Source organism: Rosa chinensis, chromosome 5, assembly GCF_002994745.2.
Source record: "Rosa chinensis cultivar Old Blush chromosome 5, RchiOBHm-V2, whole genome shotgun sequence".
NCBI classification, from domain to species: domain Eukaryota; kingdom Viridiplantae; phylum Streptophyta; class Magnoliopsida; order Rosales; family Rosaceae; genus Rosa; species Rosa chinensis.
In genome coordinates, this window is record NC_037092.1 from 43,056,790 (window position 1) to 43,082,007 (window position 25,218).

The 25,218-nt window shown below is 36.8% G+C and overlaps 3 protein-coding genes across 3 annotated transcripts; 2 read left to right on the top strand and 1 right to left on the bottom strand.

Moving 5' to 3' along the window:
• The first annotated feature begins 476 nt into the window (after nucleotides 1-476).
• On the top strand, nucleotides 477-7,293 carry LOC112203883 (putative germin-like protein 9-2). Its single transcript, XM_024344788.2, has 2 exons — nucleotides 477-584; nucleotides 6,775-7,293. The coding sequence occupies exons 1-2, from the start codon at nucleotides 477-479 to the stop codon at nucleotides 7,291-7,293; spliced, it is 627 nt and encodes a 208-aa protein (XP_024200556.2).
• Nucleotides 7,294-10,351: 3,058 nt separating this feature from the next.
• On the top strand, nucleotides 10,352-10,978 carry LOC112167796 (putative germin-like protein 9-2). Its single transcript, XM_024304868.2, has one exon. It carries the CDS (start codon nucleotides 10,352-10,354, stop codon nucleotides 10,976-10,978), a length of 627 nt encoding a protein of 208 aa, XP_024160636.1.
• Nucleotides 10,979-14,589: 3,611 nt separating this feature from the next.
• LOC112203884 (germin-like protein 8-11) lies at nucleotides 14,590-23,761 on the bottom strand. Its single transcript, XM_024344789.1, has 3 exons — nucleotides 23,667-23,761; nucleotides 23,438-23,528; nucleotides 14,590-14,793 (listed from the first exon to the last, which is right to left on the bottom strand). The coding sequence occupies exons 1-3, from the start codon at nucleotides 23,759-23,761 to the stop codon at nucleotides 14,590-14,592; spliced, it is 390 nt and encodes a 129-aa protein (XP_024200557.1).
• Between the last annotated feature and the right edge of the window lie 1,457 nt (nucleotides 23,762-25,218).

Genomic DNA, 25,218 nt, shown 5'->3' on the forward strand with positions numbered 1-25,218 from the left:
GGCTCTAGGGCAAGTGGTTGATGAACTAGTTGAAATAGGCTTCAATAATTTTGAAGATTATTGTTACCCCGCAATGAACATAGAAGCTACGGATCTTCCTGATTTTTTTTTTTTTTCAAAAGAGAGGAAGATCTGAGCATATGCTTCTACTCTATTCCATTAATTCTATAGTTTAATTAGTAAGGATAGATGGAGATGATCAAAAGTCAAAACATGTCTTGAAGTTCTTGGTATCTAGCTATTTCGATCAAGAGAAACAAAACTGTAAATTTGCAGCTACAAATTAAACAAGAAATGCTTTGTAATTTTCATCAGTATGCCAGTTGACACCATAGGTAGGCCGGCCTGCAGCAACACTACTATGTTCAACTCCAATCACACGATTGAAAACTCTATAAATAGCTCTTCATCCATCTTAAAAGTACCACATCCAACAATACAAATCACATTTTAATACAACTATACAAGTCAATCAAATGGCCTCTAGAACTTCCACCCTCAAATTCTTCGCATTACTAATCTGTTCTCTTGCAATCGCCAAAATGGCAATGGCTGGAGATCCAGATATTCTTAGTGACTTCATTGCGCACTTCTAGAATTTTTCTCATATACATCGGCCAGAAACCGATGTAAAAAAAAATTTGTACACATATGTTAGTGGGTGATGTAAAAGATCGCCAAAAATATACATCGGTTAAAAACCGATGTCCCATACAACAATAAACATCGGATTAGATTCTAGACTCGATGTTAAACTGCTATTATGATCACAAATTGGTGTTTTTAGATATTATTAAACCTTCATATTTATGCATTTAATGTTAACGAAATATATGTCCAATAGCACTAGTAGTCATTTTAACATCGTTACTCATTCTAGAAATGATGTGTAATATATTCTTACACATCGGTATTTTTGAAATTTGCCTGCTGTTTATAAGCTTTACGGGTGCTTGCCATATATCAAACTATTTAAGATTGAATCTACATTCTTTTGCATTACTGGACCGATGTTCATTATTATGTTAAACATCGTTTCCTTTTACGAAGTGATGTGCAAGCTTATATTAAACATCAGTTTTGAGGTTGTCACCGATGTTCATACTTATACTAGACATCGTTTCTCATTTAATAAATCGATGTCAATTTCGTTGTTTTACATTGTTTCTTACTTAATAAGTTGATGTCCATTGCGTTGTTTTACATCGTTTCTTACTTAAAAAGTCGATGTCCATTGAGATGTGTTACATCGTTTCTTACTTAATAAGTTGATGTCCATTGAGGTGTGTTACGTCGTTTCTTACTTTATAACTCGATGTGCACTGAATAAAGAGACATCGATTTTGTTTCCAATCTGATGTATCATCTCTTTAATTAATGACATCATTTTTGTAGTTTAATACTGATTTGAAATAAACGTATATACATCATGTCCTTTACATGAGCATGATGTCCACTAACTTTGTAATTGCTGCTACAATGCATCTATCTAATCCACATTTGACAACATGAAATCCCAATAATTTGAATATGAGGCATTGCATTAATTTGTATCCAACATCAAAGATGTTAATAGTTCAAAAAATAGGCAAAAATACCCCAACCTACTTCAAGGCTAGCCTAAAACATACCATTGCAATAAGTGTACATGTAGTTTTGTTCATAGTTGCTGCAACAATACAACTATTCCCAAATGGTTCATAAAAAATCTGGCTAGCCTTACTGAAAATCACTTTGCTAGTCAGCATCTATAGCAAAGTCTGCAAATAGTCAATCACCTCAACGTGCACCTCGTCAAGTTGGAATGTCCAATTCTAAAGAAAACAAAGCTCAGCTGAAATCAATATTGAAGGATGAATCAAAATAATAACAAAAATTATGCTGAGATATAATTAAGAGATTTGAAAAGCCAATATGGTGTCTCTATGCAACACTTTAACATTCTGAACAGATGATAGGCAATGATATAAATTAACTCAATCAAACTGAAATCATGAATTTAGTAACAGAAAGAAGTATTGCCTGGAAGTTGAGTTGAGAAACTGGATTGGCACCCCCCTGTCCTAATGCCACATGATCCCCGCGCATATACATTTTTGCATCTTTAGGAGAGCAAGCTGCAAGAAATGATTGTAGAAAACATGATTAAGCAGAGCAAAGAAAACACGAGTACTCGATGGTCCTCCCACATCACAAATGTTTTTTTCTGATTCACAAAACACCACCATCAAAGTATTTGAAAAAATCACAAACCCCAAAAAGTTTCCACAACAAGGATGTCCCTTCCATCATAACAAATTCATAGTTATAAGACCAACTGATATGCTATAGCTAGTGGTTCTACTGCCAACTAATATGTTCATTTCAAGTTTAACCATTTATATGCAACTTACATATAATTAAATACTCTCTTTCATTCACCAGAACAAAGATAACAGAAACATTTCCTAGATAGTTGCTAATTCAAAAAGTACATTTCCAATTTCACAGAACAAGCTAATATAAAGCAACAAAATTGCAGAAACCAAACCTAGATGTTCACAACCCTTGCCTTTGAAATTCTCAGATGGTTCCTGCGCAAAAAAAAAAAAATTTACAAACCAAATCAAACTGATACATTTCATATAGTTGTTAATTTTTTTTTTTTTTATTTAGCTTCCAACTCACATATACGCAAGTGAAAAAGAAATTCTATGAACTACTGATATTTCATGACTACCTTTTATCAATAGATCAAAAATTGGAAAAAGCTCTGATACTCAAGATCAAATAAAATCCAACCCTCTCACCTCATCTTAGAGCAGATAATCAACAGAAAAAAACAAAGAAAATAAATCCCAATAAAAAAAAAAATCCAGGTTTACGAACTATACCTCAAAAGAATAAACTCAACAACACCAAGCTTCCTTCTATTTTCTGCAAACCCCAATCCGATTTCAAAGAGATTGACAAGAAAGAATCACAAAAACATTAACTTAGAACAAAAAAAAAGGCAAAAAACCGAAAACCCATTCCTAGATCACACGCCTTCTTCTTACTGCACACTAATTTCAGATTTTCAAAGACAACCGAAGAAGTTCCGAGTCTTGTCCCAACTGCAATGCCTGGAGATACAAAGACAAAGAACTAAGACGATAGCCTGAAGCTTCTTTTACATCAAAGCACCTTGACATTGAAAATTTGAAATGCACAACTTCTCCCGAAAAGACGCTAAGTTCTTCTCTGCCAGGATTTGACAATAAAACCATAAATTATTCTCCAACCTTCATATATTATTATTTAAAGATTGATGGTAATAACAAATACAGCTTTTCTAAACATCCAGAAAAGTATAGATGGAAAAGTTTCTCTACCAACCTCTTGTCAGCTGCAGCAGTTCTCAGGAGTTCATCCATATCTCTCGATATTAAATTCTGTACCCCTTCATATGGAAGCACAACCTCTTTCAAATGTTTCATTAAATTTGAACCCTTAACAATTGTGTTTGCAACTTCAAAAGCCAAAATTGAAATTTTGTTCCCTTTTGTGTAACCCCAGAGGTAAAACCACTACTAGGGTTTCAATTTGTCATGCTACTGCCAAGGGTGTCCAAAACTTCCACAGCCTTCCCAAGTCCCGCAGTACCAGCCCTGCCCAAACGGGAGCTCACTTATGATACCTGTAATCAAGCATAATAAAACAATCAAATAACTATAAGAGTAAAAACAAAATAAAGAAACAAAAACATGTTATTATATGTATTTAGAAACAAAGCAGTACCATTTACTTCACTACTGATTCAATATCTACTTCAAACACCGACCAACAAATTTTATACTTATACAAAAACCCCAAGTACACAAACTAATGTTCCATATGTATTACAGGAGAAAATTAAAACACCTAACCAATAACTTGAGGACTTACATATCATGATTAGATTGAATGTGAATTGGTGTCGGCATTCTAATAAGAGCCTAACTTGAGGACTTACATATCATAATTAGATAAATGTGAATTGGTGATACTCACAACTAGATAGATGCATCTTAGTCCCCTCTTATATGGTTTTCTCAACTTAAGTTCTCAGTAGGTTGTCTCATATGTACAGACAGAATTCCTTTCTTGGCAGGCCAATTATTACCTATTGCTATTAACCGGTTGCTCTCTTTAGGGTGTAGAATTCACTTAGAACTTAGATTTTATGTTGAACTCAGGTTGTGCGCAATTAAAAACCAGATGAGTCCTTCTAGTCTAACCTTTCACAATATAAAGCATACTAGAAGTGCTATGCTCATTCTAATGACTCCACTATTAAGATTACCAGTTCCATCAACTCATTATCAGTGGCTTTGTGGTTCCAAATGCTATAGAAAGAAAGATGTGCATTCATACTGTCATAAAAATAGCCATTACAAAACAACATAGGCAAGAAGAAGTAGAATTACCTTTGCAACAGCCTGCTGAGACTTGGTAGCTCTACTTTTTTGCAATAAGGCTCTAGACAACTGAAGATGATATCAATTATGGTCTAAAGATTAGTTTTGGGATGATATCAATTATGGTCTAAAGATTAGTTTTGGATGGGGTCTGTGACGATCAAACTCGGAGAAATTTTTTTTTTTTTTTAACTAAACAACAAAAAACTGAATGAAATTCAAAACTAAACCTCTTCTTTTCGTTTCCAGTGTAACCTATCCCTCTGAGTGTCAAAAAACTTGGCTCTCTCAGCCTCTTGAATATATGCAACCTTCAAATTCATATGCAACCTCCAATATCACATCAAATGAAGCCCATAGCCTAAAAGCCTAAAAATATTAATCATTTGATAATGAAGAGCAAACCAATTATAAAGAAATTGACCATATTATACATTTAGCTGTAACTGCTCAACATTCATTGAAATTTTACTGACCTTCAATTTTGCTTTCTGCTTTAATCCTCTGCTAATAGCTGCAATGCCTCGCATCACATCGAAGCACCAGTTGTTTCTAAGGTGTCTGAAGATTTGAAAATGCATACTCAATTTATCATTATCCTTGTACTCTGTGACCACAGTTACAGCTGCACTAAACATGATCTTACCTCAAGACACTCAGTGTTATAAAAGAAATGCCTAGTACATGCGCAGAATGCTCCACCAAGGGGGGAAACCTGCACCAACCCAATTCAATCACTAAAACTTTAATTAAGAAAACACAGACATTGAAATAGTACTAAAACTAGAAAGCAAGGTCAACATAAAGTTCCTCCACCAACCCATCTTTTCTAAGGGCTATTTTCAAAACTTGGAAACCCAGCTTTGCAACTTATGGCTAAATCAAAATCCACAATCTAATAGCAATTCAAAAGGACCATTGAATGACACCATTTCAAAGCACAGCTGAATACAATCAAAGATTTGATGGGGGACCTAACAATGATGTCCACTATGTTGTTCCAACAAGTGATTTCCCAGCATTGAAACTGCTTTTACTTTTGGCTGGAGCAGGATGATTCAAGTTGTTAAAATTATTTTATTTTTAGTTTCTCAACAAAATAGAAAAGGCCAAATGACAAGCACTCCCAATCATGGATTCTCCTAATACATGTGAGCTAAATCTAATACTCACGATCGAACTCCGTCGACTATATTAAACTCTTAATGGCTACATTACCAATAGTTCATGCTCTCCACAACTCAATTATCAAAACTTAATCAAGTTTGCTTGACAATCAAAACAGTTCATACATTACCAACAATCATACTGTTGACAAATTCTAAATGAAATCCAACTCAGCAACTAAACATAATCACCTGTACTATAAACACAATCACCTGAAAATCAACCCAGCAACTAAATTTATAATGATATACTTTAATGACCAGATAAAAGTTTTTTGACTTTTTCATTGGCAGAAGCAGAGAGGAACTTCATACATATCGGAGGTTTCCCATTCACAAGTGAAAGGATAGCAGCTGGAATACCCCACAACGATTCCCCAGAAAAGCATAGACACTTAAACCCAGAGTTATAATGGAATCAATTGGAATCATACCTTCAAATGGCCTGCTGTGAATCGAACTCCAATACCTTCAAATTGACTGCTGCGAATCAAAATGGTGCGTTCGAACTACAATTACTGATAATCAATTGCGCAGCGCCTGAGATTTCTCTGACAGAACGGTGCCGGTCACCCCTGGGATGTTGTCTTGGTTCATAGAAACAATCGATTTCCCTAATTCGAGAGAGAGATTGAGAGAAGGATTCTTTGCCTTCTTTCAGTCTTCCGAGATCTGAGAGGGAGAGAGAGAGAGAGAGAGAGAGAGAGAGAGAGAGAGAGAGAGAGAGAGAGAGAGCTTGCTCGTGGAGGTGATGGCGCCGGCAAGAGGGCGGAGGCGGTGAATGAGAGAAAGAGATAGTAACGGGAGTGAGCGGAGAAGAGGGAATCGGTGGTGGCCGTGGAAAGAGAGTGGGAGAGGAAGGAGGAGAGGGCTAGGGTTCGGGGAATAGCAAGAGAGAAAATGGGTCACTAGTTTTCAATTGTGTGAAAGTTAAGTGTGTTGGAAAAATATTAAGTGTGGGGAATGAAAATTTTGTTCCCCGCGTTCCTTAAAAGTTTGAACTTAGTGTTTCCGCGTTTTTGAAAATTTTAGAATCAAAATATAGACATCGGTCAACAGTAAAAAACGATGTCAGTTATATGCATACAAATAGGTTTTTGAGGAATCGATGTTAATGACATTGTTTTACATCACGTGTATTTCTCACCGATTTAATTGTCGTGATGTCTATGAGCATAATTCTAGTAGTGGCGCCTCCTAATGGAACAGTAGATGGAAACTTCTTCACATACACCGGCATGCGTGTTGTCTTTGAAGAAGATGAGCCTAAAAACTTCACAATTCTGAAGGCAACCTCCGCTGAGTTCCCTGCCCTTAATGGTCAGAGTGTTTCATATGCAGTACTTGAATTTCCATCTGGCATTACTAACCCACCTCACACTCATCCTCGCTCTGTTGAGCTCCTCTTCCTTGTTGACGGTACCCTTGAGGTTGGCTTTGTCGACACAAAAAACAACCTCTTTACTCAGACTCTTCAGGTAGGTGACCTGTTTGTTTTTCCAAAGGGACTTGTTCACTACCAGTACAATGCCGATTCACAAAACTCGGCTACAGCAATTTCTGCTTTTGGAAGTGCAAGTGCAGGAACTGTGTCAATTTCTTCCACTTTGTTCGCCACCAACATCGATGACAATGCCTTGGCTTTGTCCTTCAAGACTGATATAGCTACAATTCAACAGCTTAAGGCTGGTCTCTCTCCCAAGCCATGAGGAGAAGATTATTATAAGTAGTTTAATTAGTTTCGCTTGGTAGTTCTGTTTTACTCGTTATGATTTTCCAATTTGAATAAATACCCTCAATAAGCTGGAAGGGTATTCAGCAACCTGTGTTACTGTTATAATGTTAAAATCATTTCTCACATTTCATTTATCATCAATTATATAGATCCACTTTTTAATATTCGATCTACTTGTGAGTCTGTTGAACTCCATTGTAAATTGCGAAATTATTTCAATTAATATTTCTGATATAATAGGGATGCATGAACATCAATAAGTACAAGGCCAACGGTCCTAACTTTTAGGAGGCCTGAGGCGAACAATTGAAATGAGGGCTTCATATGAAACTTAAAAGTAAAATTATAAGGAAAAATGATAAAAAAAAATATATAAAAATGTCACTTAGATGTGCCTTATGATACTTTAGGAAACTAAAAATAACAACAATTACAAAAAGTCGACTAATAGCTCTCTCTCCCCCCCTCCAGTTACCCAAGCTCGTTTGACCATTACAAAATGAATTCCGTGTTCTCGATGCTTTAGGGCGACGTCGTTCTGAATGTCTTCCACAAGCTTGTTGTCTGCTGGCCTGGCGTCCTCTTCAAGAATTTCAATTTCGGCCTCAAACGTGAGCTCGGACCTGACGACAATTACCGCCCCCAATTGTAGCCATACTCTAGCCAAGTTCACCAACCACTGCCGCAGCTGCCTCCTCGAGCAAATCTACACGTGGTCCTGAACAAATTGGTATTATGAATAACTGTTTTTGAGAATCAGAACTAAATAGACCCTAACAAAAATCGAAACTCTCAAAATGATAATTCATCAAAAGCTTGAAACTATATCAGAATGAGCTCAAATTTCATAGATTACGTCGACTCAATAACTATAGCAACTTATCTAAAAAATGGGGTCGATCCAACTGTCAGATCTTCCTGATTCGAAACCCAAATTCCCAAAACTTCAAAAATTCCTATCAATCATATTGCTATCAAGCTATATCCACATGTTCGTAATGATGATATCTATCCAACACACCAAAGTAAAACACCAGAAACTGCTGAATGCACCCCCATGCGCGGCAACAAGATGTTGCATGTGGGCCCCACTCACTGCCACCTCTGACAATACCTATGCCAGATTGTTTCTTACAATAAGCCCAACCATTCTTAAAACTACGACGAAGTCAGGATTTAAGCCATTTGGCTGGAATTTGCTTCGAAAGCACACGGGGTCCGATTTCTTCAATGCTTCAATTTTCACTTCTCCAATCAAATCGAGTTATGAGACTTGTACTTGGAAGATCAACGGAGCATGGGCTCAAAACCCAGGTGGTGGCGTCGCCGTAGGTGGCCGGAATCTGGCAAACAAAACTGGTTTCTCCATTCGGCACCGCAAATAGTTTTCTTGTCGCTTCTCATTCCTCACGGCTGGATAGCCCGAATTACACCCATGCGTATGTGGAGGAAAAGAAGGTGATTCGAACGGTACAGGCACCGTGGTTTGAGGTGGCCGGATGGAGGAGAAATTTCCGGATTTCCGATTCAAGTCTGGTAGGTAATCTGCGTCTATCTCGGGAGAAAATGCAAACGTTGGTGCTGTGACTGAAATGGAAATTACTAAAAATGGAAGAGTCAACATACTGATATTTATAGTAGGTTCCCCAAAATAGTAACTTTTGCTTTTCATATCGTAACTTCTTCATTCGAACTCCAATTTTAGCATGTCTCATGTCCACGAACTCAGTTTAACGCCCTCTACAACTTCCAGAAAGAAGTTTCCTCAAAATGTGAACAAAATAAAAAGTCGACTTTTAATTCCCCAAAACTACAGAAATGAAGGTAAAAGTGAAGGCGATTGCTATTTACCGTCCAAATGACTAGTAAACCAATAAAAATTTGGGTGTGGGGTATAACAATTTAGGTTTTAATTTAACCAATTTCCTACATAGGTTTTCAAAATTTGACAATCTGCTTCACTTCCGTTAAATTAACTTGTTTATGTCAATGCCCTAGTCCAAACATATGTGTGGACAACACATGGGAACATTTTGGTAGTTTTGTTTTAATCAAGATTGTTGCTGTTTGTGTTAATGATACAAGAGGAATTGACAAAACTTAATTAATTTGATAGACCGGTAGCAAGTTGCTAATTTTGAAAACCTAGATAGGATAACAAATATGTATAAAACTTCAGGTAATTCACTGAAATATATAAGATCTAAAGTAACAAATTGACATTAAGGTGAAATTTACGATAGCAAATTAATCATGCTTTCTAATCCGCAACAATTTTAGTGATTATGTTGTATCCACAGGCGGCCTCTATGAGATGTATCAATTGTTAATGGCTCCCAGTGGTCTTGGTCTCAACTCGAGATCTATAAGGAATTACTCTCACGTGCCCCAATTCTAATTGAAGGTATAAAATAGCTTTTATGCACTCCTTTATCATATGTATCTATCGTGCATGTACGTCTTCTGTGTTCCATGTAAAAGTCGGACAGTCCTATTGCTTCTATTGCATTTTCATCTACGTACGATCAATGATTTATTACTTAGTTTGTATCGATTCAAATTATGCCTCTCCCTTTAGACTTTTTACACGTACTTGATGCTAGCAGCTCCCACCAATTAACCATATATAGTTGATGAACTAGCTGCTAGCAGGCTTCAATAATTTTGAAGATTATTGTTACCCCGCAAAATACATAGAAGCTACGAATCTTTGTTTTTTTCAAAAGAGAGGAAGATCTGAGCATATGCTTCGACTCTAGCTATTCCATTCTATAGTTAGTAAAGACAGATGGAGATGATCGAAACATGTCTTTAAGTTCTTGGTATCTAGCTATTTCGATCAAGAGAAACAACTGTAAATTTGCAGCTACGAAACAAGAAAACTTCGTAATTTTCATCACTATGCCAGTTGACACTATAGGTAGGCCGGCCTGCAGCAACACGATTGAAAACTCTATAAATAGCACTTCATCCATTTCAGAAGTACTATCACATCCAACAATACCAATCCCATTTCAATACAAGTCAATCAAATGGCCTCGAGAACTTCCACCCTAAAATTCTTCTCACTAATAATCTGTTCTCTTGCAATCGCCGAAATGGCAATGGCCGGAGATCCAGATATTCTTAGTGACTTCATTGCGCCTCCAAATGGAACAGTAGATGGAAACTTTTTCACATACACCGGCATGCGTGTTATCTTTGAAGAAGATGATCCCAAAAACTTCACAGTTCTGAAGGCAACCTCCGCTGAGTTCCCTGCTCTTAATGGTCAGAGTGTTTCATATGCAGTTCTTGAATTCCCTTCTGGCACTACTAACCCACCTCACACTCATCCTCGCTCTGCTGAGCTCCTCTTCCTTGTTGGCGGTTCCCTTGAAGTTGGCTTTGTCGACACAAAAAACAACCTCTTTACTCAGACTCTTCAGGTAGGTGACCTGTTTGTTTTTCCCAAGGGACTCGTGCACTTCCAATACAATGCTGACTCAGAAAACCCAGCTATAGCAATTTCTGCTTTTGGAAGTGCAAGTGCAGGAACTGTGTCAATTCCTTCCACTTTGTTCGCCACCAACATCGATGACAATGTCTTGGCTTTGTCCTTCAAGACTGACGTAGCTACCATTCAAAAGCTTAAGGCTGGTCTCGCTCCCAAGCCATGAGGAGAAGATCGATATAATTAGTTAATATGGTTCTGATATAACTTATAATTCTTTTTTTATTTGAATAATTACCCTCAATAAGTTGGAAGGGTATGTCGCCACCTGTGTTACTGTGACAAAGCATTTATCACAATTCACTTATCATCAACTATCCATATTTTTATTTGATCTATTCGTGAGCCTGACTTTGTTTGTGATGAATCTATTGAACTCCATTGTAAATTTCAAAATGATTTGGATTTCTGATATAATAGGGAAGGGATGCATGAACATGAATAACACAAACTTAACTTAACCATGGTAATTTTCTGTAAAATAATTTTTACAGGGAAGAATCTTCTCGATCTTTATGAAAGGCTGCTTGTTCTTTTAAGTTTTATCCCTGGTCCAAAGTTAATTGGTGAGAAATTCTCACCAGCAAAAGCTTCACTCCGGTGCTCAGGAATTGGTGGAGGCAAGTTTCAGAACTTAAGCAGGCAAAGGCAAAACTCCTGGAATTGGCTTGTAGTCCCAAGTTATTGATGAATATTCTTTAGGAAGAAGGCCAAGTATGGACTTTTTCAATGAAAGCTTACCATTGAAAAGTCTTGATCTGTATAAATTTTACCTTATCTAGTATGAGGCCTAATTCTGCTAGAAGAGATAAAGGTAGTTGCCTCCCTCCACGTACTCGAATTTGTATGTACATGTTTTTTTGAAGTCTCTGCTTCGATCATCTTCTGTGTTTTCATCCTTCAGTGGATTAATGGAATGGTTTAGTTTTAGTTTGGTTGAGCGAGCTTCTGCTCGCCTAGGATGAACGTCATCCTTTGGCTGGCTAGTAGGAGTTGGCTTTTATCAGAGCCGGCTCTGATGCTATGCAAGAAGCGCGACAGCACAGGGCCCCAAACTGAGAGGGCCACAATTTTTGAGTGAAGGCTTTATGTTTATATAATTAAATATAAAAAACAGTATGGAGTAGGGCTCGGCCTTCTTCTTCTTTTTTCCTGCGTTCAATCTCTCGCCCCTGAGTCCCTCCTCAATTCTCAGTGGCCTCTTTATTACTTCCCATCTATCTTTCTTTAATGTTTATCATTTTTCATTCTCCGATTGCCCTAAAAAAAATCTCAAATTAGAGTAGACCCAGTTCTCACTTAGACTCCCACAGTCCCACTTCAAGTCTTCATTATTCAATTAGAGACTTTGAAGCACAATGAGTCACATATTCTCATCAGTAATTTCTAGACCCTAGTCACGACTCAAGTATGATTAATTGATTTGTGGATCAGAAATGAATAAATATTTTGCTTAGTATTTGTTCAATTATTATTTAATAATTCAATTTGTATAATCCCAATCTTCCTAATAGTATGTTCAATTCTTATATTAAAAAGGATTAGATTCAGTTTATCACCCTGAGGTTTGGGTCCAACATTATGTTAGTCTCTGTGTTTTCAATTTAATCAGTAACACCCCTAAACTCTCTAATTTGATCAGCCGTGTCCAATTTTACTTACTCCGTCCAAATTGGACGTTAACTTTGATGATATGGCCCACTTTCAAGGCTTAAATGGTCATATCAGGATTTTTTTTTCTTTCTTTTTTTAAATCCCTCTACGACGTCCTCTCTCTCTCTCTCTCTCTCTCTCTCTCTAACCTGGTCTGACCTTGATGAACCTCCCTCACCCAAAAACTCCAACTCCTCCAAACACTAGAGTCCCAATCCTCAAACCCTTCTTCCTCTACCTCAATCCCAACATCTTCTTAATCGAATTTACAGACCCAGATTGCAAAATGACTCATCTTTGGAGCTCAAAGCACCAACCCAGATAGCAAATGATCCAAATTTTTGTACCTAGGTAGCAAAGGAGTTTCGCCGGTGACGCCACAGTCTCTGGATAACAGAGACGAGGAGGATGAGGAGGAAGAAGAGTTGGATCCCTCGATGGATTGTTCGATGATGAGCCCAAGAAGATTGTTGATATCAAGAAGCAGTTTGAGTGTCTTGATCAGGTCTATGGATTCAATCTCTTATTTTCATATTTGGGTTTTTGTTCTTAGTTCTGTTTTGTATTGATGCTTGTTTGTGGTTGTTCATATTTTTCCGTCTGAGGATTCTCTGATTGAATTGCTTCAAAGCCTAGTCGACATGGATATATCATTCCAAAACCTCAAGGTAATTAGTAGCTTTCTTTGATCAAACATTGGAGATTGTTGAAATCAGATTCATTCATTTTGATTGTTTTGGGTGATTAGGAGGCAAGTGAGTCGATTACTCAAGCAACATCAAAGCAGTGAGGTTGTTCGGACATTGGCCAAGCAACTTTTATGGTTTAAACTTCTTCCATTGCAATTGATTGATTAAATTCTGAGTTCTTCATTGTCAATTCTATAATTCATTTTGGGGTTGTTTTTTTCAAGAAATGGAAAGGTACCGTGGATAAATGGGTGAAATTACTTAGAGAAGAGCCAACTAATTCAATCATGGGTATAATCACCGTGATAATGCATTTAATTCTCTTCTTGCAAAAATAGTTAGTTGTTCAGAATCACTTTTGCGAGTGAATGATAACTTGGGTTGTTCGCAGTTGATGGAGAGGAGAATTAGAAGAGGAGGAGGAAGAAGATGATTCAAAACATTCCGGGTATTTTTGTTTTGAAATGATGATCTCAGCCGTGAAAGTGGGCTCCATTGTCAGAGTTAACATCCAATTTGGACAGAGAGATCGAAATTGGACACGGCTGTTGAAATCAAAATGTTTAGGGGTGTTACTGATCAAATTGAAACTACAGGGACTAACATGATAGTGCACCTAAACCTCAGGGAGGTAAACCGAAATTAATCCTATTAAAAATAATATGAATTAAAAAAAATTAATTCTTTATAGGGAAGTCTTGACAAGTTCCTTACCAGAGAAATAAGTCATTTAGTCAATGAAGAGCACACTTATACGAAGAAGGAATCCGTTGATAATACCGGAGAGAATGGGAATGGCAACGAAGTTGTTGAGGGTTTTATGTGAGATCTTTTGTAATTTATCTTGGCTGCAAACTTTACATTTTAATTGAATATTTGGTATTTTTGAAGTATAAGTTTTAGCTATGAATTTGATGAGTTATCAATGATTTTTTCTTCATAATATTTTCATATAAGACCAAAACCTAGAGGGCCACATTTTAAGTTTTTGCACAGGGACTCCGAAAAGTTTGAGACTACCTTGGCTTTCATGTTTCACAAATGGATGGATTGGTTCATTACGCTGCAAGCTCTTACTCCAGTTTATACTCTGAAACACATCCCATTATTTACATGAGCTGTTCTTTGAGTTCTCTCGTACTGAGCTTGTATGGACTCCTTGGTTCATTGGTTGTAATGATATTACAAAATCCAAATGAATGTCTAAACATGAAAATTGATCGAGCTCAACAGTTGAAATTATATTGAGACTTTTTATCTGATCGATAACCACAGTTAGAGGAATCTGTTTGTTTATTATTGACAATAAATGAATACAAACAATGGAATGCAGGTAGGTGGCTTACCCTTTCAAAAATCGACAGATAATGCCTAATTATTCAAAGCAACATCAAAAACAACAAAACAATGAAGAATCAATTTTGTGATTCTATCTTTATGGCTTCAGAGCAAGTCCAGCTTTGAGTTTTTGAACGGTGGCTACATCAGTCTTCAATGACAGAGCAAGGACATTATCATCAATATTAGTGGTGAACAAAGTGGGAGGAACTGATACAGTTCCAGCACTTGCGCTTCCAAAGGCTGAAATGGCTAGAGCCGGGTTTTGTACATCAGCATTGTACTGGTAGTGCACAAGTCCCTTGGAAAACACAAACAGGTCACTGGCTTGAATAGTTTGAGTAAAGAGGTTGTTCTTTGTGTCAACTGATAAGAGCATAAATATGCCATGTTAATAGCGTTAATCTCTATACTTTCTTTGTTAGTTTAGTATATTTTCTAGTTATTTACGCTGTTTACTTGTTTTATAGGTATTTTGAGCAAAGAAGGAGAAAAGAAGTAAAAGAGGGATTGAAGTGCAAAATAGGCAAATCTACCTGTGCAGATCAATCAACTTCGACAGATCACGGAGACCAGCTCACAATGATCCAGAGGATGATCTTTATGTTTCCATTCTGATGTCTAGTTTCCAGATCTTTTTACGGCTTGTCAATATCATTTTTCTAGAAGAAGTTATGACTGATTTAGTACAAGAAGGTTAGGCTGCGCGTGAATCTGAGGTTGGACGGGAATTTATGTTTCGAGGCCCAAATCACACTGAGAAGCCCATGGACGAGTTTCTGCTTCATATTCCGACTTATGATGGATAATTGGCATGATGTGAATGGTTGGAATAAGTCATCAAGTTCAAGAGCCAATAGGAAAACTCCACCTAAGCACGTGAACCCTAATTCTTTTAGGTTTTGGATTTCCTACACAACAAGAAAGGTGAAGGCAACCTCTAAGCATATAAAAGGGGATCAATCTGCAGCAGCTCTTCTTCTCTTCTCTCCTTTCTTCTCTCTTCCTCCGCTTCTTTGTTTTGTTTTCTTCTATGTTTAACTAGTTTTTATTAGTTAGGGGCTGCTTGAAGCCCCAAATCATGATTTTAAACTTGTTATGACTTTCAATTAGTTTTGTTTATCTATTGGATGAGAACCTAATTTCTATCTTCACATTGATGATTCCTTTGCATGTTTTCTTTGGTGCGCAACTTAGATTGCATATTTAGGATTCTATTGCTAAGAATGATCATTGCATGTGCCTTGTTTCGAGGGTTCCGTTGAGAGTTCTAGAGTAGTAAATTGTCTATAAGGCAAGTGATTAGGTTTCTAGGTTAATTGAGACGCATCGTACTCAAGATGCCTTGTGATGTCTCGTTTTTCTATTGCGTAATGATTTCTTTGTGTTAAATCTAGAGTTGCGTCAACCTAGGTTGCATTTTAGAAAATAGGTTAGGTGTAGAGCATTTCTCACCTAGCATACAAGTAAGGAAAAACAATTGGTTAATTCAGGCGTTGGGTTAACTTGAGCATCTTCATCCATAGGTAAATGAAATTAGGTTGAACATGATTAGTTTACTTGATTGATTGGTGGTGGTTGCAATTACTCTAACTTGTTTTATCTTTGATTTTCAAAACCCTGAATCAAGTCTTTTTATTTTCGGAGTCATTTAGTGTTTCGTTTTTATTTAATTAGTTCGTCAACCAAAACACCTTCAAAAATTATCAAACTTTGTCAGTAGTTAGTTTATCATGCACTATGCCAAAAAGTTAATCAGACGACAGATCATCTCTGTCATCTGATTGCATGATTTTCTGTCGTCTGAGGCGCTGCCGTCTCTTGTGCAATCAGACGACATAGAAACTCTGTCGTCTGATTGCACTCAGACGACATACATGTTTTTGGTCTTCTGTTGTCTGATTGATTCCTCACATGTACAAGTGTGTGTTATGAAGATTTCAGACGACAGAAATGTGTTACCTTATATACAAACAGACATCAGCAATCTTTATCTTCTATTGTTTAATAGCTATTTCAAAGACAGTATTCATGATATTTATGTGGTGTGAATGAACTGAAGTGTTAAGTGCTGAGAACTTATTTGTTGTCTGTAATGGTTATAAACTACATATAATTGTGGTCTTAAGAATGTTTCAATTATATATAACTGCAGTATGAAAAGATAAGAAACATCAGTTATTTGTTGTTGTAGCTACATTTATGATTCGTTTTTATGTTGTCTGAATGTGTATAAAACTATAAATAACTCAACTATTCTGTTGTCTATGTCCATTAAATATAATAGATATTTGTCGTGGTTTTTTAGTTAAGATTACATTTTTCTGTTGTCTTAACCGGTAAAAGAGAATAGTTATATGTGGTTCTATGTATCTTTAAGTGACAACTATCTGTTATCTTAACTGATATAGGAGGATAGTTATTTGTGGTTCTACGTACCTTTGGGCGACAATTATCTGTTGTTTTAATCAATATAAGAGGATAGTTATTTATGGTTCTATTCTATTGTTTTTCAGTTGTTCCAACAACATATTGTTCTTCAAGTTTGTTGTTGCATTGCATTTCAGACGACACATATAAGTTTGCTCTTGCCATTCATTGATGTTCTCATTCATTCTGGAAATCCATTGTCATTACAGTCATTAAAATACATCTACAATAGTCATTAATTGTTCCATGAGACCTAAGTAGTACTATTGAAGCTGAATAGCAAAATAATTTGCAATGTACTCTAGAGCTTGAACGTTTGTTTTTTCTTCTCCTGCCATGGCTTGGCTGTAGAATATATGAAATGCTCCTAGCTCCTTCAAGATGCCAATCACTTGCCTTCAGAGTTTGCATAGAATTTTTCACTGCATGTGCTGAAACCGCAAGGTATAAAGCAAAACCCAAACAATTATCAGCCTAATGATATCGTCAAAAGAACAACATGGGCATGTTTGATGCGTTTTTGAATGAAAACCAAACATTGCAGCAGCTATTGTATAAAGAACTCATCCTCTAGTTCAGGGGTGAGAGAGAGAGAGAAAGAGAGAGAGAGAGAGAGAGAGCATGAACATCTCCATTACAGGTCAAAATATAAGCAAATATTATTCCCACCAAGTAAATAATTGCAAGCATTTCAAAATTTCAGCATTATCATTGCCTTCTCTATTAAAATAGACAAGAGTAATAGCATGGAAGACTAGAAGTTGAGAAATCTACCGAGCAATCAACACATCCAGGCAGCTTGTGATTAAAAATCATTCCATCGCAAAGCTGGTCTGGACAATCAAAGAGAAAGTCAATAATGAATCAAGTTTCCATAAATAATAAAGCCTATAACTGCTTGTATAAAGCTACCATAGTTAAACATTAATTTCTCTTCAACTTAAGAACAATGGATGGACCTAGTCATAGCGTTTGAACTTCACTCTACAGTCTAAAGTATCTTGAGTCTCTTTTTAACCTTGTAATAATAAAGGACAATAGTTCATGTGCAGTAATCCAAAACAACAGACTATCTCGTTCACTTTTACTTACGAGTAGGAAGTTATACTTATATCTCATACAAACAAATGCATCTTAATTATAACATGATTGCGGTCATAAGAAAGATCAATTGAAAAACAAAGGTGTGACCTGAGCGAACCTGAAATCAAATCAAAATCTTATTTCCTACGACCTTGTAGAACCTGCAGTAGTGAAAGCCAAGGAAAACCGAAAGCTCACTTATATTAGAATCTAACCTCATTGACCAATTAACAAAAGTGCATCAAAATACCACTATACATTACACAACACAGATTGCCTTTATTGTATATCAGCTAAAACAACACTCTTGTTCATAGCTCAAAATACCACTATACCAACGTCAGTGCTCACATGGGATTGGTTCCCATCAATGTTTTAAAACGCTGAAGGCGTACCCGAGGCGTTTTCGGGAGAGCCTTGCAGCCTTGAGGCATAAGGCGCATAAGGCGCATAAGACGTAAGCCTTACGTAATTATCACCTATATTCATGTAATTTCTACTCTTATACATACCACATTATGATTCAACCAAAAGAACATTACTAATTGTCATTCACCAACATATATGCATTCAGTCAGTGATACAAAGCAACAATCTTAATGGTTCAGAACTTCAGATAGAAGTCAATGATACAAAGCAACAATCTTAATAGTTGTAACAAACTAACAATCAACAATCTTTAACTCTCGTTCAAGATATCTTACCTTAAAATGCTAGTAGTGTCTCTACAAGCACATCTTCAAGTCTGCAGTTCGAACTCCAAGTCTGCAAATCGAAGGGACAGAGCCTTGAATTCAAACCTAGAACAATCCTAACCAATCAAAAATCAGTGACTCTAAATCAACAAACAGAATGAAAAGCAAGAAAATGAAAACCTAGATAAGAGAACTGAAACTTGATCGCCTTTAATTTAGAGACGAAAGGAAATTTTCTTCTGATTCACACCCAGGTGATAACTAACACCCAAAACAATTCCCAGAACAACATAAAACAAACTGGGACAAATGCAAAAAGATAATCGTCACAAAAATAACCGAAAAGACAATATGAAATGAAAACCCAGAATTGATCATCTACAAAACAGAGTTTATCTCAATGACCCATAATTCAAAATCAAACAGAGTTTTGAAAAAGAATTTACCTAGACGATTTGATTTGCTACAGTTGATGTGGGTGTTGTTGTTGTTCTTATTGTTCCTCTTCAAGTCTACAAATCGAACTCCAAGCCTGCAAATCGAACTCCAAGTCTACAAATCGAACTCCAACTCTGCCAATCGAACTCGAAGGCTGCAAATCAAACTCCAATTATCGAACTCCAAGTCTGCAACTCGAACTCCTTGGTCTCCTTTACAGCCAAATCATTGAGAAAGATAATGGGTTTCTATGAGTTTTGCATCAGAAACCAAGGAGAGTGCAAAAGCTGAGAAGGGGAGGAGAATGATTAAGGCTGCTCAATGTCGCGACCTATCTCTTTAAACCTCAGAAACCAAAATGACGTAGTTTCAGAAACGACCCCAAAAAAAAAAAAAAACCCTGGGCGTACGCCTACGACGCCTCAGGCGTCGCTTTTTACGCCTTTGGCGCCTTGATCGCCGCCTCAGGAGCCTCGTCGCCTTCTCATCGAAGCTGACTCAATTTAGGTGCACATTTTCGCTTTTTAGGCCTCAGGCGCGCCTCAAGGCGCGTTTTTTAATTCATTGGTTCCCACACCATTATAACATTTTTTTTAGCCTCCAAGCAAATGTTCTCAGCAAAACATAAAAATGACTTTTTTCATGAAAAATGTGTGCTATAGAAAGGCACTTTGACCAAACTAGGGTTAAATGACTAGACATTGCCAAAATTTTGGTTCCATTTTCCGCTGCACAATGAGGTTCATAGATGAACTTTTCCCAGTTGAGTCCTACTTGAAGACCACAGCCTAAAAACCAAGTATGCAACTTTCTAGATCAAAGAAGCTATAGAAACATGGGACAGAAATGGTCTCTGAGATACCAACATTAAGATTGCACATGAAGACATAGTCACACACAAACTTCAGAGTCTCATGAGATAGTATTACCTCCTCCTCACAAAGTATCCCAGTCCCTAGGGCCCGGTATATCTTTGAGATCTTCCTTATTGATCAAAGAAGCTTCATGTTGGTGTCACTGCATTGTCGATTTTCCTTGTTAGTCATTGAAAATAAAGGGAATAGAATAACACCACGAAGACAATCCAATATCATCTCATCATGATTGTCAACCATATAATAAAAATAAAAAATAAAAATACTAAAAGCAAATAGAGATTGAACATGTCATTGCTTTAACCTGTCATCTCCAATATGGGATGTCCCATCAGCAAAATATGCTGCAAGTTGCTTTTTGGCATGATTTATCTTTGCACCTAGCAGTATTCCTAGAACAATTTTACACCAGTTACAATCAAGAAGTATAGCGATTATTATCGGTAAATAACAATGGAAAGGTTATCTAGACTAGTAAAACTGGAAACTGAGGATCGTATTTGAATAAAAGGATCTTTGTGGTTCTTAGATGTCTCTATGAGAGATGTAGTAAATATCACTAAACTATTCATTTTACACGGTACAACTTGGCACCGAATGTATATCTGCAACAAAAAAAAAAAAAAAACCAACTGACATACCATGTATATCAATAACTACAATGAAACTTTGAGACCCAAAATGATAAAACAATCATGTGTTTTTATTCCCTACGTTGCAATGCACATAAAATCTCTAATTATGAAGATTTCAGAAGTTCTTGATAATCATAGGTTGTAACCTTGATTCAAAATCAATGAATTAAAAGGCTCGCCTGAGGCTTAAAAGACATAAATCAGCCCTTAAATTGAGTGAGTTTCGGTGGTAACTGGTAAGGCGATGAGGCTTCAAAGGCGTCGACCAAGGCGCAGCGAAATTTTTTTTTTTTTCAAAACCCAAAGACGTCGATTTAGGCTTTGTGTTTTAAGCATTGTCTAGGTCGCGAGAAATAGCAGAACAGAGTTCCAGAACTGATTTCAGCCTTCGCACTTCCAAAACACAGTAAATTCGAACCTAACCCAGAAGAATGATAAAAATCTCTTAGAACGCATTAGTTTTCTCAAGAATTTGGCTTTAAAGGAGATTCTTTTCTCACTTGGAATTCGAGTTGGAGACTTGGAGCAACCGAGCAAGAGATTTAGATAATGGGAGTTCGATTGGCAGCAAAACATTTGAAGGTATGATCTGAATTTGATTTTCGCACTTTGAATGAGTGATTTAAGGCTTAGGCTCTGCTTTTCAAAGGCTTTGTGAATATGTGATTGTTGATTGTTATAACTGAGTATTTCTATTGCTTAATTCAATCAAATTGGGCATAGACGAATGTTTTGGTTTTTGATTTTCATTATTTTACAGATTGCAGCAAAAGAAATTGATTCAGAAGTTCTATATCATTGACTCCTTGCCCAGATTTTGTTTGATAGTCTTCAAATTTGCTGCCCATATTTCATTTGAGAGTCTTCATATTTGAATGAGTGATTGGATTATGAAATTTTGAATCTCATTATCAAACTTTGAATAGGATTATGAAACTTTGAATATGCTGCCCAGATTTTGTTTGATTGGAATCATAAAATTATAAAACTTTGATTAAATGATTCAACTAGTTAGGTACTGATTTGATGGAGGCTTGGAGCTGAACCTTTGATTGATCTATATACTTAATAGGCTTAAACTAGTTTGTTTAATTGATATGCTGCCCAGAATATAATCAATTTTTTTTATTCCTGGCAGTTTGCAATGATTTTGTGTTTTAGCAATTTTACATTCGATGTAATTGGTAGGATGCTATTGATAGAAAAGTTAGAATTCATATGGAAATATAGAAAGAATAAGACTTTGATATATGGAAAACTTTGTATATTCATTCGCAACTGAAGTGTTCATCTTTACAATGGTATTGATACCCCGGTTTGAAGCTAGGCTATATAGGTGTATGGTGATTGAAACTCTAGTACAAATCCTGAGAGATCATGAGGGCATTATGTAGTGAAGGTTTATTTTTGTATGGCTTGTATCACAATCACGCTTGTGAGCTGGGTGCAGCAAATTAAGCTGCAGTCTTGACATGTGACTTGGTTAAGACTGATTCCTTTGTCTAGTTATCCTCTACAATGCTTGTCTGTTTGGCTGCTTGTCTGATAGGATTGCAGGAGTGTTTAGTTCAGACATATATCAGTTTTCAATCTTGTGTTAGGCTTGTGATCAGTTTTCAATCCTAAATTAGGATCTATATCACATTCAAATCCTACAGTCTTAATAGCTATATATTTATAATGCAGGTAACAATGAGTTCTACTAGTGGGATAACAAAGAAAGATCATGAGTGAATGACAATAAATAATGTTTTTTTGGTTACTCTTAATGTGGTATATATAAGAGTAATAATTACATAAATATATCTCATTTATACGTAAGGCTTACGCCTTACTCCTCAAGGCGAACGCCTTCTTGAGGCTCTCCCGAAAACGCCTCGGCCTACGCCTCAGCGTTTTAAAACATTGATTCAAATAGCTAGATAGAGTATGTATTCAAATTTATCTCATGCACAGAGCCATGCCTAAAAAGGCTAAGCATATTGATTTGAAAAGAAAAAAAGAAAATAGTAAGGGATAACATTGTTTTGGACAGCTTTGAAATTATGTGGTACCTGAAGTGCCCCTTCCTAGGCGATGAACATGAACAAGATGTGATTTTTGGCATGCTAAGTGATGGATCTTCTGAGTTTGCCGCCATAGGAGCTGTGTTAGAACTATATGTTGCTGGAAAAGACCTCCAGGTAAAACTTGTAGCCCGCCTGGCTTATTCAAAGCAAGCTGAACACATATTAGCAATGATATGTCAAGCACAGTCACCATCAAAATGGATGAAAACAAACAATACTGAATATATTCTATCACTAAGAAACCACATGATGCTTTATTTGGTTGCCAATATACTTTTTGAAAAGAAAAGTCATCTCAAGAACCTTTATGTTGTTGGCTCTTAGGAACCAGATCAATTTGAAATAGTAATCTGATATGCTGAGATAAAACTGAACTGAGGACCAACCTTACACCAACCCACCTCATCCCTTTAGCACAAAGGCAATGCTCAGATGGCAAAGTGGCAAGATTTCATCAAATTCTATTTAGTTATGTTCTCGGATATTCTCCAGAATCAACTATAATACATTGAGATATATACATATTTGAAGCATTCAGTCAAACAAAGACATTTTTGCATGAATACATTTATTAAACAATACCAAACACAATGATAACAGTCACCTGAATCTCTTACGGTGCAAAAATTCCGTGCTTTCAATTACAACTGTTATCACACAAGTTGCTTCACATTATCTTAACCATGAAGAAACAAACTGTAACTGGTTTAAGACATTTACCATATCATCATCCTCATACAGAACCTCCAGCAAGTATGGCGCATCCGGCTCTCTCCACGGAAGCCTATGATAGACCAATTGTGAACCAACCCTAACCAAATGCATTACATTAAGAAAAAACACCACATAAGAATCTTCCTTTATGCACAAGGAGCAGAAATAGCATAGAGACAATAGTATCCATACAAAAAATAACAACAAAGGAGTAGGCATAGCATAGAGACAATACCTGAGGATCGTATTCGAGTCTCTAATAACTTCTCCATCAACTGTTATCTGTAGACCAACAAAGCAATGCTGTAAATTTCCAAAGCAGATGTTCATTTCTCAAAACAAAAGGCAGAATCTAGTGCCACCAAGACATTGCTCATAAGGTCATAACCCAAGAAAAAAAACCCAAATCCAATCTTCATCAACAAACAATAAGCAATGTCACCCATTTGAGAAAAGCAAAGGATTTACCTAGTCCGAGTGGGTGTGAGTTGGAACAGAGCAGAGTCCAACCGAGTGGAAGACCTCATTTTTACAAGAAATCAATTAAGGGGTGCTCAAAGAACTAGGCTTTATGAATTGGGAAAGTGAAAATTTAGAGACTCATTAGGAAAGTGAAGAACTCTGAAGCCAACAGAGAGTCGTTTAGACTCCTGAGGTAATGGGAAAGTGGTTTAGACATTGGTTCAGCCAACAATAACCATAAAGACCTCATCTCCATCTTGCCATACTCATGCTTCTCCCCAACCCTAACCACCCTGCCAAGCGGCTGCACAATCAATTGCAGCCCGTAGCAGATTCTGAGGACGAAGACGCTGTGGGCCTCGACCCACTCAGCGAACCCGGGTGGAAAGCTGAGGGAGTCGTTGCTGTGGATGGAATGGGGCCCACAGAGAGGATGACGACGCTGGATTTGAGGTCGGTGATGGAATTGAGGGGGCTGGTGCCGGAGATGGTGAGGTAGAAGACAGAAAGGGATCAGATGCGGCAAGTGATGAGGTGGGTGTATTGGGAGCCGTAGTCGAGGATGAGGACCAGGTCCGATTTCACGACCTTTGGGTCCATAGCTGCTGCAACTGCTCTAGTTTCTACGATTCTAGGGTTGGACGAACGGGTGACCTAGAGAGTAGAGAGAAATAAAATGTAGTTGGGGATTTTGGATTTGAGTATCCAAATGCTACACTAGTTCCTCGTTTATAGATCTGGTGAGGGAAAGAAACAGGTAGAGAGCGAAAGAGTGATGGAGAAAGGGTGAACTGCTCGAGACTTGAAAGTTTTAGACGGAATGAATAAAGTATCGGGCTTAAGGACTGAGGGATTTCAAAGGTAAAAGAAAAGATAAAAATTGACTCCAATACATTTAGACAACACAATTTTCTTAAATCTGTGATCTGAATGTTACCCTTGTTTTGACTCAGCTAGGGTTTAACCATTTTGAGAAGGAAATGGTCAAAAGAACATGGAGGGAGAATTCCAAAATTTCAACCATCTATATTCAGATAATTTCTGTTGTCTGAATATGACTACCTTTTAGGCTTAGATGAATGAAAATTATAGGTATATTTCTATCTTGAGCTAAGAATGTTAATATGTTGTCTGAATGCCTCCCTTTTATTCAAAATGAAAAAAGTGTGTTTCAGTGCGTATTCAGACAACAGAGTTAGATTTTTATGTTGTCTAAAAAACTCAGATGACAGAAAATTAGGCTTCTATCGTCTGATGTGTGTTGTTTGATTAACTTTTTGGCATAGTGATGTCTAGAGTCTGTCTGTAAATTTTCGTGACATTTA

What these genes read in the sequence shown, in the direction of transcription:
- LOC112203883 (XM_024344788.2), top strand. Translation starts at nt 477, where the DNA reads ATGGCCTCTAGAACTTCCACCCTCAAATTCTTCGCATTACTAATCTGT. An exon ending in ATATTCTTAGTGACTTCATT is followed by an intron (nt 585 to 6,774) that starts GCGCACTTCTAG and finishes ATTCTAGTAGTG; the next exon opens with GCGCCTCCTAATGGAACAGT.
- LOC112167796 (XM_024304868.2), top strand. Translation starts at nt 10,352, where the DNA reads ATGGCCTCGAGAACTTCCACCCTAAAATTCTTCTCACTAATAATCTGT.
- LOC112203884 (XM_024344789.1), bottom strand. Translation starts at nt 23,761, where the DNA reads ATGAACATCTGCTTTGGAAATTTACAGCATTGCTTTGTTGGTCTACAG. An exon ending in GACTCGAATACGATCCTCAG is followed by an intron (nt 23,529 to 23,666) that starts GTATTGTCTCTA and finishes GCATTTGGTTAG; the next exon opens with GGTTGGTTCACAATTGGTCT. An exon ending in TGTATGAGGATGATGATATG is followed by an intron (nt 14,794 to 23,437) that starts GTAAATGTCTTA and finishes GTGTTTTCCAAG; the next exon opens with GGACTTGTGCACTACCAGTA.